Source organism: Parambassis ranga, chromosome 5, assembly GCF_900634625.1.
Source record: "Parambassis ranga chromosome 5, fParRan2.1, whole genome shotgun sequence".
NCBI lineage: Eukaryota > Metazoa > Chordata > Actinopteri > Ambassidae > Parambassis > Parambassis ranga.
Genome location: NC_041026.1, coordinates 7,070,348 through 7,086,870, shown reverse-complemented (window position 1 = coordinate 7,086,870; position 16,523 = coordinate 7,070,348). Strand labels below are relative to the sequence as shown.

Genomic DNA, 16,523 nt, shown 5'->3' with positions numbered 1-16,523 from the left:
TATAGGAACAGTTTGTTATTAATGAATAATAGACCATTGAATGAAACAGACCAATCAGACTCATTTTCTTAATCCAGTTTCTTTTTAATCTCACAAAACACATGAATCTGACACATGAGCTTTTTTTTCCTTCTGTGCAGCTACAATCTCACCAATTTTAAAAACAAAGGAGAAAATAATTTATACATCCGTTTTTAAAATTATATCTACAAAAATAAAATCAAATACGAGGACTAAGGCTTTACAGAAAAAAAATAACAAATATAAAACAAGTGGGTGTGATCTCTCTATAATACATGTGTGAACAAGACTTCTTAAAAAAAGACACAAAATAAAAAAGACGATGAGATGATCGTTAAAGATGTGTTTATGCGTACAGTAGTTTGCACTGTGCAGGGATATTTTGTTTGTGCAACTTTTTTTTTTCAAAGTTGGAATCAGTTATAGCTTCTTCGCGGCTATTGACGGCCTCTATGCTGATGTGAATGTACAAGAAAAAAAAAGCGAGGAAGATGCATAAGAAACTGAGGAGCAGAGGTAGAAACTGGAGATGAAAAGTCAGTCAGAGAGGTGCTGGAAGCAAAAGCTCCCACTTCCTGTTTTTATGATTTCAAAATATAAAGTATGACTGATAGCTTGCCATGGGAAAGTGTTTAAAATAGGGATTACTTTTTAACATATCATCAGTGTTCTGGTCTGAGGTGTTTGAAAATCAAAATGTGGAAATGACCTCCTGAAGATTTTTTTTTTTTCACTTTGGTAGAACATTTTATGACAAAATGAGTTCACGAGGGTCAGCAGACCTCCTTCAGAGAGTGTTGGTGAAAGAGTGAACACCACCCACCAGCCAGTGAAGTCAGTGATAGTGTGTATACAATGGTTCAGTCTGGTAGTGCATTGTTAGGCTGTAATCAAAACAAGCTCAAAGGTTCTAAACGTAGGAATAGTGACACCTATAGACGTGGTGGTGAGTTGTACCGCAATTTGTCTGTTTACCTGAGTGTTGTTGATGTTAAATTGAATTGTATCAAATCCAGATCAGTGCTCAACATGCAGCTAGCTGGCTAACTGCCTTACATCATTCTTGGAAGCACAAAACAATGTTTCACATTAGCTTTGTATTGCTACATGACTTATTGTTGGCTGAAGTTGATAAATCATGTTAGCTGGTGAAGTACAAGCTTAGACAATTATCATCTCAGCTGTTGCGTAGCTTCAATGTATGGATCCAGCCTTGGGCAGCTTGTTGTTTGGCTAACTAGACAGTTTCTGGAAGTATGGAAGGATGATTTGCAGTAATTAACTAAGGGCCATATATTTGTTTCTGATTAGTGACACACAAATAAAAGATTAGCCAGCTAGCTGTAGCTTTGCTACACTGCATATTCGGTTTCTTTGCAGGATTGGGTGATAAACTGATGTGCAAATGGCAAGCAGGGAATTTATTGCCCCAATAGTCCTGGGAGTTTGAATGAAGTAAGGCTAATGTTAGCTACTGTTGCACATTGACGTGGGGCATTAATGCTGGAGTGTCACTTAAAACGGTTTAAAACATATGTTGCATTCATTTCTTCATTTTTTTTAAACATTTGCAGCCTTTAGAGAGGCAAAACAAACAAAAAACCTTGTGGTGTGTGGCATGAGACAGGCGAAGTTTGAGAAAAAAGTAGAAACAGTACTTGGCTTTAGTGTCTTTGCTGGTCACACATGTCTCAACCAAGGACAACAAATTACTCCCGTATAATAAAAGAGTAGTTAAAGCATTAGTTTGACTCACAGGATATATGATCATATTTATTTTCATGCCACTCTCTCGTGTGTGCGTTAAATATGAAGCTAGCAGCTGGCTAGCTAAGCTTAGCATAGAGATTAGGAAGGGGGAGAAGTAGCTAGCCTGGTTCTGTACAAAGGTAAGGAAACACATTTAGCTGGTAATTATCATAATATTATTCAAGTGAGCTAGCTTTAGTTACTTTTGGACAGTATATGTCTCCCATTATTATGCTAAGCTCAGCTAACGGGCTAAATCTAGTTACCAAAATAAATTAACTGTAAGCTAAACTTAAGCTTTTTCCTTTCTCCCTCTAAATAAAAGTTACTTCGGGGGTTTCTGATGGGTAAAAAGCGCAGTCTTTTCACTTAACACTGTGTATGGGATGAGCAGTGATGGGAGGACTGGGATAAGTTCACAGTTTTGTTTTGTTTTTTTTTTTTATCATGGGTTTTACTACAAATCTACACAGACACACCGGAAAGGGATGCACAGTGAAGTTTTTAAAGTGTAGACAGGCAATGTCAGTGCGATATTTGGCAGCAATTTTCAGGTTTTCGGTGAAAATTCAGGTTTCACAGTTTGAATCTGTTTCCTTGAACATTGCCTGTATTGAATCCTAAATTATATGATCAGCTGAATTCCATGAATCTCTGAGATCCTCTGAAGCAGCGCTGAACATAAAACCTGCCAGCATTTCAGTAGTAAACAGCGCAGTAGTGTTTCCGAAACAAAAACCGAACAGTCAACACAACACTTGTGATGATAAACAGATTCTTCCACAGTGAGATGCATGAGATGATGTGTGTAATAATGGTTTCCTTACCCGGTGCAAATAACCTGAATTATATAGACACAGTCCTTCGGTGAACTCAGTGTAAAGCAACCAGTGGAGGGGGGGGGGGGTCATTTCGGCTCAAGCTTTGCCGTCCCCTCCGTAAAATGAAGCCTGAATCCTCCAGTCCCTGATCTGTCCAAGGTCCGTGATAGAGAGATGCATTGTGGGTAAAGTGCTGGGGTGATGGGTCCCTTGGATTTTTCCTTAAATTAACATTTCAACACTTTTCTGCTCCGTTCCTTCAACCAGCGAAACGTACAAGTCATTTTCCTTCACAAATATCCAACTTGGTCATTTCTCCACTTTCAATCCATCCAACTTTTTATTATTTTTTTTTTTAATCAACTTGTCTTTTTGCTCCTTCACACGTCTTCCTTTAGTCCCCCCTGGACTCCCTCATGCTCTGGTTGAATCCTTCGGTGAGTCCGACCACCTTCCTGATAGCAACAGAAACGAAAAAAAATGGTCTTCCTAATGTTCTGCGCCACTGGCTGCTGCGTGCAGGGACGACGAGGGGAGGCGGGTCTACAGTTCCCAAGTCTGACAGTGTATCTGTGCATCTGTGTGCCAAGTGACTGCGAGTAACTCGTCCCCGCTGCGGCATCAGAATCCAGTTGACAGAATTTTGGGCTCTGCTGGGTTACCGTCTTTCCCTGGTTGGGGGAAAAAAATTATTTAATCTTCTAAAGAAATAAAAAAGAGCAACATTAAGAGTTTAAGATGCAAACTTACCATCTCCTGAGCTGCGTTCCAGAGATGGTGTCCTAGAGACGGTTGCCGAGCGACACTGTTGGTCCTCAGGCTCCTGATTGATGGAGGAGTCTTTGAGGGTTTCTAGAAGCTTGTGATGGGCCTTCTCTATTTCCTGTGAGTGAAATATAAAAAATATGAAAACAATAACAACATGTGGAAAATATTACGCACAATTTAGGCAACTGAAGAATTTCAGTTTCGATTGTGAGACACAAAATTGTCACACGTGTCCTCCATGGAAAATAAAAGTAAAACCTTTTTTCCTTTAACTCACCTTCAGCTGGCGCAGCTTACTCATCAACCCTTCAATCGTGAGAAAAATCTCGTCCACATTTTTGATCACATGACTCTGTTGTCCAGCCTGTGACTGCTCCATCTCTTCCTCTTCCTCCAGTTCCAGTTTAGTAGCTTCCGACTGGCAGGCTGGGATTTCCTCCTCTGTCTGTTGTGACATCACTTCCTCCACAGGCTCAGGGAAGTAGCTGGCGGTGGGAGTAGGAGGGTCGTTGAGATCGTCGGTGATGCTCTCCCCCTCTGTCGGCATCACCAGGTAGAAAGTGTTTCCTGGAGCAGAGTACAGGGTGCGTTAAAGCGTGAGCTAATCGATCTGTAAATAAAAGATTGTGCTCCACTGTATAAGCTGGATTTGACCGGTGTGGTCATCAACACCCCTGGGGATTTGTCCTCACCTCTTGACTTGGATGATTGATCGGAGGGGAGGGTGACATCATCAGAGATATCATCAGGGTGAGAAGAAGAAGGAGGAGCACCCGCAACCACAGCTACACACAGAGGACAGATGTGTGACAAAGAAAAGTGCGAAAGAGTGGAGTGAGGAGAAGGAACAAGTGTGACGACGTGTTCGGCAAGCAGATAGCAGTGCAGAGAAAAAAACATGCAAAGAAAGGAGCAGACCAATCACAGCCGTGCATTCCAGTTTTTAGCTTCATAGTTGTAAATTATCTGAGCACTGACTGAGCGGCCGATCGGTTACCTTTCCTTACAACCTGAACACTGGACTGCCCCGTGTCAGGAGGAGGAGTCTCCTCCAGCTCTGCCTCCCATTCACCGGCGCTGAAGCTAAGGACGGTCTCCAGAGACTCCGGCCGCTGTCTCTCTGTGAATGAGCTCCTTTCATTGGTCGTCTCGTTGGTGGGTGTATCGTCTGAATCGTGGCTCCAACCGTCCTCTTCCAGATCTCGTAATATGAGCTGCCGTAGTGTTTCAACTGTGAGGTCGAAAAATGAGAAGAAACTTTCAATACGGCACGAAACCATGCATCACACATGCTGCATTCAAGGACCATCGGAAAGGTGAAATCCTGATTTTAATCAGTGGTTACAGCTTCTGCTGAAGATGAATGTTAAACTCAAAGATGGGCTTTTGAAGCTCATCTCACCGTCTTGTAAAGCGGCCTCTGCCACACAGGCCGGCTGCATCTCGCCACAGATGAAAGCCTCCGATTGATCTGTGGGCGTGTTGTCTGAGAGCACGGCTGCGTCATTAGAGGAAGGAGCGTCTGTGGATTCTGATGGTTCTGTCATAGAGTTGTCTAGAAGAGAAGAAAAGGGGACGTCAGGGAAGAACTTTAAAAAAAACAAAAACATAACAGGCTATAATGTGGTTGTTACCAGTTGAGACGGGGGACGCACTGCGCTGACTGGGTGAACTGCAAGGAAAACACAAAAACAGAGTAAACATCCATCTGAGTTTTGGAATTTCTATGTATGAACATTAACTTCACTCACGGTATGGGCATGGATCTGTGGTTGCTCAGGGGAGACGCCCCACCAGCCAAAGAGATGGTCTTTTCAAGTAAATCTTTCCAGCTGTGAAACAAAAAACAGTGAACTCATCATGCAGACAAACATGAGAAGAAGATGGACGCTCATAGAAAAGGACGTACGTGTTTTTCTCCGACGCCGATCCAGCCACCAGCTCATAGATCTGCCTCTCTGTGGTGCTGATGACGTACAGGGCTTTGTTGTCTAAACAGGAAATCACATTGTGAAAGCCGAAGAGTAACAAAAGACAAACTCTCCACTGTGCCTTTGTAAAGGAGGCGCTGTGTGTACCTGTGGCTACTGAGCGGACAAGCAGCGAGTCCAGGTTCACCAGAGGACTGAAGGAGGTCTTGGTGTCTCCGCCGCTGCCACCGCCGCCTCCCAGCCAGCGGGATGGATGTCGCAGCTGCAGCCGGTCGTCTGGGCCCCTCTGTAGGAGGACCAGGCAGTCTGACAGCAGCAGCGCTTGAATGTCTGAAGAAGGAAACGCAGACGAGGTGCCATTAAAAGACATGAAAACAAATTGATGAGGCTGCACTCGACGCTGTGAGGACACTGACCCATCTGCTTATCTTTGCTGATTTTCCAGGTGAGAGGACCTTCATGAATCATTCTCTTCGTGGTGAGATCCAGACTCTGTGAGGAAGAGGAGCAGCGCACATTTAGGCGAGAAAATACCCAAATAACAGAGAGAGAGACAACAGCAGCAAATAAACAGTCACCTTGAACTGAGGGGCAGCATCCAGCCTGCGTTGGTATTGGCTGAGATGCTGTCTGTGTTCCGTCTCCCTGACGTCCTCGTTAACAGCCTGCAGTATCCCTCGGCAACAAGCCTGTGCTCGCTGGAGGGAAGAGAGGTCCGATGAACTGGCTAAAATATTAAAAAAAAAGAAGAAAGAACAGAATTTTTGTAAGTTTTTGTAATGACTGTTTCCCTCGGTCGTATTTTGTGTCCCCTGCCTCCTCACCGTCTGTGTGTTTTATGATGCTGTCCAGAAGCAGAGGGTACTTGGTGAGTCTCAGCATCTCTGAAACCAGCAGGTCTTTGAGCTGCAGCCGTCGACAGTGAGGACTCGCCTCACACTCCTGGACAAGAAGGTAAAGGAACAACAATCAGGTTGGAGACAGGCATGAATTCATCTACACTAACAAAGGATCATCTTTTCTTATCTGTCACCAAAAGCAGCCTCTCTGGTTGTTCTACATGTTTTCTGCCTCCTTGTGGCAGCAACTAGCTACAACAGCCTCTAAAAGTTCTGTGTAGCACCAACACAAAGTGATTCATGATGCAGCTTTTGAACTTGTGCACATGGTCTGCAGCATTATCTGTGATTAAACCCACAGTGGCGATGGATGTTGTCCAGGAAGGACTTAGACTCATCCAACACCTGCTGTGTTCATAAGATTAGACAAGACAAACACCAGACACGGCAGGAACTCTGTGGCCACCATCTGAAGTCCAAGGTGACTCCAGAGAAGGGTTCTGCTTGGTGATATAGGCCACCAACTTATCAATCACTCCTTGTGTATTAAGAAGAAGAAATCATAAAATCTAACCTGGATGATGTGAGCGAAGCGTGGGTCTTTCCGTCGTTTGTTCTTGATGAGCTCCCGTGCCTGAGACTGCTGGCAGCACAGCTGTGACGCCTGTTCCTGGAACTCCTCTCCAGCTGCACCTTCAAACTGGAACCACACACACACAGTTAATACACTGAATATACAACACATAAACAACGAGATGAAAACAGAGACGTTCGTCTCACCCTAGCCAGCATAATATCCCCGATCTCCTGAACAATGGGAGTTTCTCGTCGCTTCTTCATCGCCTCGCACAGACTCGCTACAAAGAAAAAACACACAAAAAGCCATTAACACAACTATTTCCTAGTGAAGTAGGGGAATAATGTGACAGTATGTCTAAAAATGAAGGTGGGAGCAGAGGGGGAGGCTAAGATTACATTGACCCTTTCAAAACATTTGCTTCACTTGGTGTTATTTACCTAGCAGCATACTTGGCTGAACACACACTGTCTCTTTGTTGTGCAAACAGAAACACCAGAACAGTGTGGAATAATAACAGTGCTGCTCTTACAAAGGAGGAAAAATCTGTCCACATTTGTCTATTTTTGATTGATCGCAACCACCACCAGCACACTGACCGTGAAGTTCGTAGACTTGTGGCATGTTTGGGAAGATGCAGGCCAGCTCGTCAGAGTTCAGCACAGACCTCATCTTCTGGAAGAAAACCTGATCCAGGACCCGCAAAGTTCGCAAGTGTGACGCCTCAGTGGTGAACAGCTCTGAAGACAAGGAAGGAGATGGACCAGTTATGAAGACAACTTACGATGACATGAAAAAACGCCTGTGCTGTGTGTGCTGAACTGAATCGTACCGTATATGACAGCCTGCCTGTCCACCTCCCTTGAGCTGAGTGATGCGAGGAGATGAGGGGGAACTGTGTCCTGCCAGTTCTGGCCGTCACACACCTCCTCCTCTAACGCTGCAGCGTCAGGCAGTAAGGCTAACGGTGAGTCCATGCTCCTGCACACAAATATGCATCGACACAAAACATGTATAAAAAGGATGAAAATATTCATACATATGTCCCTGAAGCCAACACTGTCTTTACACGATGGGGTGAGAAATGAATGCATGTCTTCTTTGGGGACTCACCTGCGTCTAGAGCGAGGGGTGTATGGGGGTGTAGGATTCTCTAGAGACCTGAGTGTAAGAGAGAGATGGCATGAGATGACCACCTAAACTGGTGAGGGTCTCTATGTCAGGGGGTGTAAAGTTTTTCCATTCCACTGAATCTTTACCGAGCGGAGCTGCTGGACGCAGACGACGAGGCGCTGTGCTGCAGCGGCCGGAGGCCCGGCCCCTCCCTCTCCTCCCCGCAGTCCTCCATGTCCACATCACTGCGAGAGCGCGGGACCGACTCGTTTCCCACTGCAACACCACGCCGACGCCCCTCTCCCTGAGCCTTCAGCGACTCGCTGCGGGCCAGGCGCACCGACACTGTAGGGCTGGTAGAGACACACACAGGTAAATCAGTTACAGTGAGCTCTGAGGTGCTTAGTCAGGAAGAAGAATTTCTGACGACCCTGGACAGAGGTTTCGGCAACAAAAGCATCAAAAATGAAAATGTAATCCTCCTCCATGAAATAAATATCATCCCTTATCCACAGCCCATCCCATGTTTTTTGCTGTTCCCTTATCACCTCGACCGTGGTGGCCTTATCTGTATCTATAAGACGGTGAAGCAGCTACCTGTCCATGCTGTCCTCTCCCAGACTGCTGGAGGACAGCCTCTGAGGGTCTGCGGCGTCCCCACCCTCCTCTCCTGTCGTCTCTGTGTTGTTCTCAAACTGCTGAATGATGTTCCTCACGTTGCCGGGACGGACTGCGCACACAGACACGACTTCAAATGTGCAGTACGATGACACAGTACAGTCTATATAAATGTGGTGAAACACAAACAATCTACACACATTCGATGGAAACTTATGAGTAAAAACAACATGTACCTTCGGTGGGTGACAACGGGACATGGAATGCTACAAAACCAAAATGAAAACGATAAAACAATAAAATCTGGATAACAATGAAAAATCCATGAATCAAGGAATGAAGTTGGAAAAGCAATAAAAGGACAAACAAAGGACAAAAACACATCAATACTGTGACAAGAACACTGACTGAGAGGGTCAGGTGTGTGTACAGATCATTCACACATTACAGAGCTTCCATGCTCTTCTTCAAATAAGTATGTGTGTGCAAAAATTTACTGGACTGGGATGTGGTCCGGGGTTTGCCGATGTACTTCAGGATGGGATTCCTCTTTTTATCTTCTCCATCTTTTTCTTTCTTGCCACCACTCAGCTGCAGAGACGGAGAGATCATAGAGTTGTGTCATAAAATATACCTTATCCTGAACTTAGCATGCTAATCAGCTAGCTGCAGCTAATGTGCCTTCAAAACAACTCTGTACTAACTTGTACTTCTTACTACTGGTGCAGGTGTGAATTAATACCACCAATTGTAATGGCGGCAGTATCTCAGTGGTATTTAACAGAGACGATAGGTAGAGAAACAAAAACTGATTTACATATTCATATTTGTTTGTCTTACCTTTTTCGTCTTTAAGAATGCGAGCCACTTCTCCTTCTCTGTGCTCAGACCGGGGAACACCTTAGAGTCTCTCAGCTTGATGCCAGAATGACGGAGGTACAGGAGCACAGCTGATGCCAGAGGAGAGCTGAGGCAGCCGAACGGAGGGGTGGAGACACAGAGAGAGAGCAAAAACGGTGAGTGAGAACAGCAACAATCAAGCAGAGAAAATGTGGTTAGCATCTCAAGTTATATTTCATGGTAAAAGGTAAGGTGTGCTTTTACCTTCTGTCCTCTTCATGCTTTGATCTACCAAAAAAACGACAAAAAACACTGTTAATGTCCTCCTACACAGACTTTGAAAAAAGAAATTAAGTCCCTTTTATTCAGCGGTGCCACATTCATGTGACGGGAACTGACTCGCGTGTGTGTGTATAAAGTTAAAGGACTACATGTCACATGGTTTCCTAGTGTGCAGCTGGAATAATGACCTTTGATATTATGGCCTCTGTGAGCTCCTTCTGTTGCTTTGTAATAACCATTTTATTGGGCTTCTAACATGCAACCTTGTTGCTAGGCAAACCCGGCTCAACGGTCTTAGCGTGTGGGTTTTAATATTACATTCATGAGCAGAGACAGATGTTGTATTAAACACCTTTATAATTAGTTTTGAGTTTGAGTTCTGTTTACAAAAACGTGTGCTCTCAACATAAACCTAAAGTTGAGATGGACAGTATCTCACAGACTTACAGTATCTCCCAGAGGGCTGCGACCTGTTTGTCCACCACCTGTCTCTCTTTCGCCGGGTCTCCATCAAGGTGCTGCAGGTCTCCTTCTCCAAACAGAGAGCCAAGACCCATCATCTGCTTGCTCCTGTTCACACACACACACACAAACCAGAGCATTTAACTGGTTAGAAATGTACCCTGCATAGGTTGTGTGGCTCAAAAATCACCCCAGAAACGACTTCATAACATAACATACTTTAGAGGTCTACCAGGCATGTCCACAGACTTTTGTAAAATAAAGAAAAAAGATAAGCTGTACCTGTAGTCTTGTATCTGGTCCTGGATGTCAGGCAGCACTTGCTGCTGGAGCTCAGATAGAGGTCCCCTGATGTCCTCTTGGGCATGAAGCCGACTCTCTGAAGATGATGGGCATTATGTCAGTCACTTATACAGCTGAACATATAGACCACATATCAGTGGGAACATAATGTGACCAGTCCTACCTATATCTGTGAGATACTCCTCTCGTACTTTGATTTTGAGGGGCTGTAAGGAGAAAGACGGATGGGTGTTTTATTTTTATTTTATTTTGGATTAGTATGCCACACCACAAGGGGGCAGTAACGTGTTTTGAGGAGAAGCAGCTTCACAATCAAGCAGTAACTGGGCACAGGTGTGCAATCTGTTGTGTTTGCACCACAAGGAATCTCAGGATTCTTACTGCACCTTATTATTAACAGTCGTGTTTCAGATGCTGAAATGTTACTGTATTTTATCCAGCAGCACAGAAACAAATCAAGATTACAATCATGGGGTTGTTTTAGTACATACAGCATCTGGATCCAGGAAATGGGAGCAGATCTGAGGTGCAAGAGCACGGGCATCTTTAGGACTGGAGCCCAGGTAAGCCTCTACCGACAGGTAAAACAGCTGTTTGAAAACACAAAGATACAGATAAGACACATTATAGAATAATCAAATTTCAATACAGGCATTTGAAAGTGTGCTCACCAGAGGGTTGGGATCTAGGAGCTGCGTAAAGACGTATCTCATGAACACTGTCATGTGTGCTGGTCGTGACTTCAATAACTCAATGTCCTGGAATGGACCGTCCATCTGAGAGAACAACAGAGGTAAGAAATACATGAACATGCAGGGAGCAGAAGCAGGAAGAGTAAGAAGAATAAAGAAAAAAATACCTCATTAAATGCATAGCCGTCGTCTTCCTCATCTTCCTCCTCGGGGCCAATGATCTGAGCCTTTCCGCCCTTGAACAAAGACACATTTTAGTAAAATATTAGTAAGTAAGTAGTAATATTAGTAAGATATTTTCATTCATTTGTGTAGTGTGCATGCAGCAAGACTCAAACTGTGGATCTCAGTCTGGGGTGATGCATGACAGAGGAGGAGCAAGCGAGTCATTGCTGCCCTGCAGGGTCATCATGCCGCAATGATGGAAAAGCTCTGAACGCAGCCCTGGCTTTTAGCATATATGCTGCTATAATTTAGCTTATACTTGTGTCACAGCATGTGAGTAATGATTCTGTATTAGCAGATGGTGAGTTCACGGGCATCAGTCTTTGAAGTGAATGTGTGTTTGTGTGTCAACCTCACCGAGTCGGGCAGGGTGTGTGTGTCGGAGCTCTGCCGGCGGTGTAGCGGGGTCCTGAAGGAAAATGAGGGGGAGGAGTGGGGACTCTCAAAGGCCTGGGAAAGGAGGGAGGATGAGGAGGGAGGAGGAGGGAGGTTGGGGGATGAGTGGGACTGTCACATGCACAAACACAGGCGTACAATCTTTAGTGAAAGACACAACTGTGTCGCCTACCTCCATGTCTCCTTCACTGGAGTCCATCGACAGTCGTCCTGAGAGAGAGGAGAATCCTTTTAACCTTCTTTTAAAGCAACTAAAAGTGTTTCTTTAATATTTAGTTCACATTTGTTACAAACCTTCTCCTGCTATGACGTAGTTTGTGACAGATTCTGATCTGGTTCCCTCCTGCAGAATAAACCACCAGATTATTTTCAGCACAGGCTTGATATGATGTAATTGATTCATTTGAACCACATTGATACATTTAAATGTGAATTTTTAACAGTGTGTGCAGCAGGTGCCATTTTAGTAGGGATGTCCCGATCAGGTTTTTTTGCCCTCGAGTTTGAGTCCAAATCATTTGCTTTTGAGTATCTGCCGATACTGAGTCCCGATCCGATACTTTTAGGGTTCTCTACAAAGGCAAAGTGTGCGTGTGTGTGTGTCAAGAGCACTTCGTGCTAACTGTTCATCGCTGTCACATCAACTGTGGATTTCCAGGACATTTTTCTAGGACATTTCACACATGCAGCGGTTCATCGAGGTCTCGAACCCAGGACCTCTCGCACCAAAGGCAACTGTCATACCCCTACACAGAAGGTTGTAACATTGACAGCCCTAATAAATATATATCCGATTCCGATCAGGTCTGACATCACGTGATCGGAAATCAGGCCCGATTACGTGATGTCAGACCTGATCGGAATCCGGAATCAGATCGGGACATCCCTACTTTTTAGACCACTTCTCACCAGATCTTGCTGAATCTTGACCCTGACTTGGTGAGCTCTCCTCTTGGCACTTTCAATCCGCTCCTCTAGTGATGGTGACGGGTTCCTCAACTGCTCATCCATCAAGTCCTGAAATTAAGACACAAAATGTCAGAATTGATTTCTGTCGCATGAGTGCTTAAAAATAGGTATATAAAAGCTAGAACTTAAGATGTATCCTTGAGAAAGTGTACCTGCAGTTCAGCCTCCTCCTGCTCCAGCATTTTCCTGAGTATCTGAGTAGCATGTTTTTGTACTTCTGGGTCCTAAAACACATTTAAATGTTAAAATATAACAGGCAAAACAGTATGTGTGCTTTGCATTCCATCATTTGGCTCACCTGTAGTGGTTTGGGTCCGGTGATTCTTTGGGAAGGGGTGCTGCTCAGTCCTGACGGTAACGGTGGAGGCGGAGGAGGTGGAGCCTCGCCACTGACGGATGTTCTCTGACTGTGCGTGAGTTCATTGGGGAGGGGCTCCAAGGGCAAGGAGGCGGCTGATGGCGGAGGTCCTTGTAGCGTCAGAGCCACGTACGGTCCAGCTGTGGGACGAAATTAAAAAAAAAAAACATAGATTTAGAGACATGACAGTTTAATAAAGCCACTTCAGTTATTTGGACTTACATTTTATGAGCTTCACGACCTCCTGATGTGACATAGAAGACACCAAGGAGCCGTTCACCTGAGAGGCAGATGCAAAGAGTCAGCAGGGCTACAAACAGGAAGAAACCACCAAGTCTAAAACAGGAAGGAGTGAAAACCTTTATGATTCTGTCCCCTTCTTGGACTCCAGCCTTCACTGCTGCACCACCTGAGGAGGAGATAGGTCACATAAGCTAGGATGCAGCTGAGCAAATACAGTTATCTGACTTTCATGCCATGTCTGTCGGAGCTGATGTAAATTTGCTGGATCAGCTCACCTGGTCGGACATTCTGCACCAGCTTGATCCTCTCTCCACACACTGTGAAGCCGAAACCAAGCTGGTCCTTTTGCACGACTACACATCTCTGAACGAGTCCAGGACCTGGTAGAGTAAAGCAAAAGGAGACAAGCAACATTTAAAATCACTGCATATACAGGAAAGGCTTCCAACAACTGATAGACAAACCTGGTTACCTGTGCTCTCGGTGATAACATCTCCCGACGGCTCTCTGTGCTGGCCGCCAGAGGCTTTACGCTCCGAGTCCCCAATGGTCAGACTGCTGAGCCTGGGTTTGAGGCATAGACAAATAAACTCAACCTTAAATAATACTTTGAAGGCCAATTCATGGGGGTGGCTGGAGTGGAACGGGGGAAATAAATGGGGGGGACCGCTGAAGGGAGAGATGAACAAAAAGTGATGCCAAGAAGAGAGAAGGGAAGCTCACGGTGAAGAATGCAGAAAAAGAGAAGAGAGATTCAATGGAGGCAGAGGGTTGTTTTTGTCGGGAAGATATGAAGAGCATAAGGAGCAACGACAGGAAAACTCACCAAGCAGCAAAAGGGCTGAAAGCGAAGCATGACAGAAAAGAAGGAAGAACAGAGGACAGAGAAAAGAGAAGAAATTCAGAATGAAGAACGCCGAAGATCAACACACCAAGAGGGGGAGAGAGTATTTAAAGCATCCTCATGCCCTTTATGCTCTTACAGACTGTAAACGCTGAAAGCAGCGATGAGTACGCGTTCATGAACTGAAGCGAAGTGGCATTATTTAAAAGGTCAGGGCGGGTTTAAGGAGCAACTCGCACAAAACTTATTTTAAAAACAGGCACATGAAGATTTCTGTCACATGAAAACATCAAAACTACAGAGCAGCCACTGAGAAACCTGCTGCCACAGCTGCATAATCTGTAAGTGCCCCCTCCCCAATCAAAGCCCTGTTACATCAGTGGCAGCTGTCCTACCTGAGCAGGTGGGCGTTTTTCTTATTGGCTGCACTGGTGTCACATGACACACACAGACACAGAAGTAGAGAAGAGGTGGAAAAGGATCGATGGCAGGAGAAAAAGGAGAATACATGTGATAAAGACAAAGATGCATCACACAAACACAGTAGTGATGGACAGCAGAGATAGTGAAAGACACAACAACATGTGTATGGAGTCACAATAACCACAACTGGCAACAAGAAATCTTTTGTTTATCATGCACACAGTAATCTGCCCTCCTGCCTTGCAGGCGGATGTTTTGTCACGTCCAGAGCTAAAAACCTGTCTGACTTGTTCTTCGTCTGGCCAGACTGGACCTCAGTTTGATTTAAAAAAAAAAACATGGCAGATCTGGGAATGCTACATTTTTTTCAGGTGTAATATACGTGAGGCTCCTACCTGTCTAGTGTGGAGGTGGGCTGGCGAAGACTCATGTCTGCAGCCTTGTGACACTCCTCTGCTTCCTGAATTGGGATCAGCACTGTCACTAGGCCACTTTTATCATCATCATCATCATCTCTTTCCAGTCCGCACAATGGGGCTCTGTGTTGTGCTTTGATCAGATCCTGAAGCTAGTTGGAAGCTGGATCAGATCAGACAGAGTGCTCTTCATGTTCCCATCCACCAGTAGTTTCAGTTATTACGGTTTTAAAAGGAAAGTGCTGCTAAAACTAATCTTTCTTCCGCACACGTTGTGCATTGGGTGTTTAAAAATAAATAACAAAGGATGTTAGTGGTTTAGCTATAGTAGGAAAATGGATAAAGGACATCAGGGTGCTTCCTCAAAGCTCATCAATCATGAATGAATGGCTGATATGTCTCGCTATGCTTCAGGAGGTCAACAACAGCCATGCCTTACAGAGATAACAAACTGTAACACAAGGACACCCAGTGATTTATAGAAAGAGCTTCAACACCATGTGCCAACCAAAATAATCCAAGAAAACGTTTCTTGGTCGTATACTTTGCTTTTAACTTCAGTTTATGACGTTTTATGCAGCTTTCTAGGGCTAATTACCTCATGCATAAAAACAACGCATCTTTGTTCCGATAAATACATTTCCGTAACCTACCAAGCTACCTCTAACTGGAAGAAAATTGCATGTTAGCGCAATGTAAACAACAACAAATCCAGAAGCATGAATGGCTTTACATTAACGTTAGCTAGCTAGTTGGCTAATTAGCAGGATACCACCACATTAGCTAGTTTAGCTGTTCGGCGTTGTAATGGAAGTAAAAACAGTAAATAATGGAATCTAAATATGTCCCTCGCTTATGTGATTAGCTGGCTAGTATCAGAATGATAACGATGGGCCGAGGAGGCCTGCTGTGTCCAGCTAGCGTTAGCTTACAGAAGTTACCTCCACCAAAGGCCCACTTTCAACCAGCGGCATGGCGTTAGTGTTCACGCGGGACCAGAGCGCTCTGTATCCGGCCCGTGCTGCTGCGAGTCTGCGAGCTGAGCTAACAAGCTAACCAGTTATGTGTGCAGGGTGAAAGGCTAGCATGACTGCTAATAGAGGGATAATAAGCGACCGAGTCGGTGGAAGTTCGTGCAAATTCCAAGGTGGTATATTCCAAAAGAGAGAGTGAGAGAGGGAGTCCGGATTTCGTGCAAATTCAGACACAAAGTTGCATGTTAGCGAGCTAGCTAGAAGGCAAAGTCCAGTGGAGCTCCACCTTAGGTCTTCTTCCCAAAACACTGGAGGTAAATCAGGTCTTGCTTCTTTGTTTTGGTCAGCCGTAAGAGTTCAAATATAATTCCAACCTTTGCTGCGTGTATTTGTAGCCATACTGCTGCTACAATCCCCAAAAAATGCTGGTTTCTGTTGTGTTGTTATCTTGCTGTTTTGACTGGCTGCTGTTCCACCACCATGTCCTCAAAGATCACACCAGACTCAAAGCGAGGAAACGACGACCTCGTCTGGTTGAACCTGTGCACTGCAGCGCGCTGGATAACCATTCATTCATACAGGATACTGCAAGATTTTATCTTTAAAAGTATTGTTTATAATGAAAACTAATAATATGAAAAATGTATCAAAACTAACTA

At 44.6% G+C, this 16,523-nt stretch overlaps 1 protein-coding gene across 5 annotated transcripts; it reads right to left on the bottom strand.

Annotated features, from left to right (window-relative positions):
* Positions 1-644: 644 nt before the first annotated feature.
* arhgef11 (Rho guanine nucleotide exchange factor (GEF) 11) lies at positions 645-16,356 on the bottom strand. 5 transcript variants are annotated; one of them, XM_028407074.1, is made up of 42 exons: positions 15,832-16,356; positions 14,870-15,053; positions 13,680-13,771; positions 13,483-13,587; positions 13,324-13,373; positions 13,187-13,244; positions 12,905-13,104; positions 12,759-12,830; positions 12,547-12,654; positions 11,932-11,980; positions 11,810-11,847; positions 11,599-11,691; positions 11,184-11,252; positions 10,996-11,100; positions 10,816-10,914; positions 10,488-10,530; positions 10,304-10,400; positions 10,007-10,129; positions 9,542-9,565; positions 9,278-9,404; positions 8,935-9,028; positions 8,674-8,703; positions 8,417-8,549; positions 7,966-8,172; positions 7,820-7,867; positions 7,539-7,687; positions 7,306-7,446; positions 6,910-6,986; positions 6,704-6,829; positions 6,115-6,232; positions 5,869-6,017; positions 5,707-5,782; positions 5,438-5,620; positions 5,269-5,350; positions 5,111-5,191; positions 4,994-5,031; positions 4,762-4,914; positions 4,357-4,590; positions 4,052-4,144; positions 3,637-3,926; positions 3,342-3,474; positions 645-3,262 (listed from the first exon to the last, which is right to left on the bottom strand). In XM_028407074.1, exons 2-42 carry the CDS (start codon positions 14,902-14,904, stop codon positions 3,213-3,215), a joined length of 4,272 nt encoding a protein of 1,423 aa, XP_028262875.1. In that variant the 5' UTR covers positions 14,905-15,053; positions 15,832-16,356; the 3' UTR covers positions 645-3,212. The 5 variants fall into 5 exon arrangements, with proteins under 5 accessions (XP_028262875.1, XP_028262874.1, XP_028262877.1 ...); XM_028407073.1 differs by having other exon boundaries at positions 14,870-16,356; XM_028407076.1 differs by lacking the exon at positions 4,052-4,144 and having other exon boundaries at positions 14,870-16,356.
* Positions 16,357-16,523: the final 167 nt, after the last annotated feature.

Excerpts from the sequence above, each read along its gene's own strand:
- arhgef11 (XM_028407073.1), bottom strand. The coding sequence starts at position 14,904 with ATGAGTCTTCGCCAGCCCACCTCCACACTAGACAG. Across the intron at positions 8,173-8,416 it reads GGAGAGGACAGCATGGACAG|CCCTACAGTGTCGGTGCGCC; the intron begins GTAGCTGCTTCA and ends TGTCTCTACCAG. Across the intron at positions 7,688-7,819 it reads ACCCCTCGCTCTAGACGCAG|GAGCATGGACTCACCGTTAG; the intron begins GTGAGTCCCCAA and ends ATTTGTGTGCAG.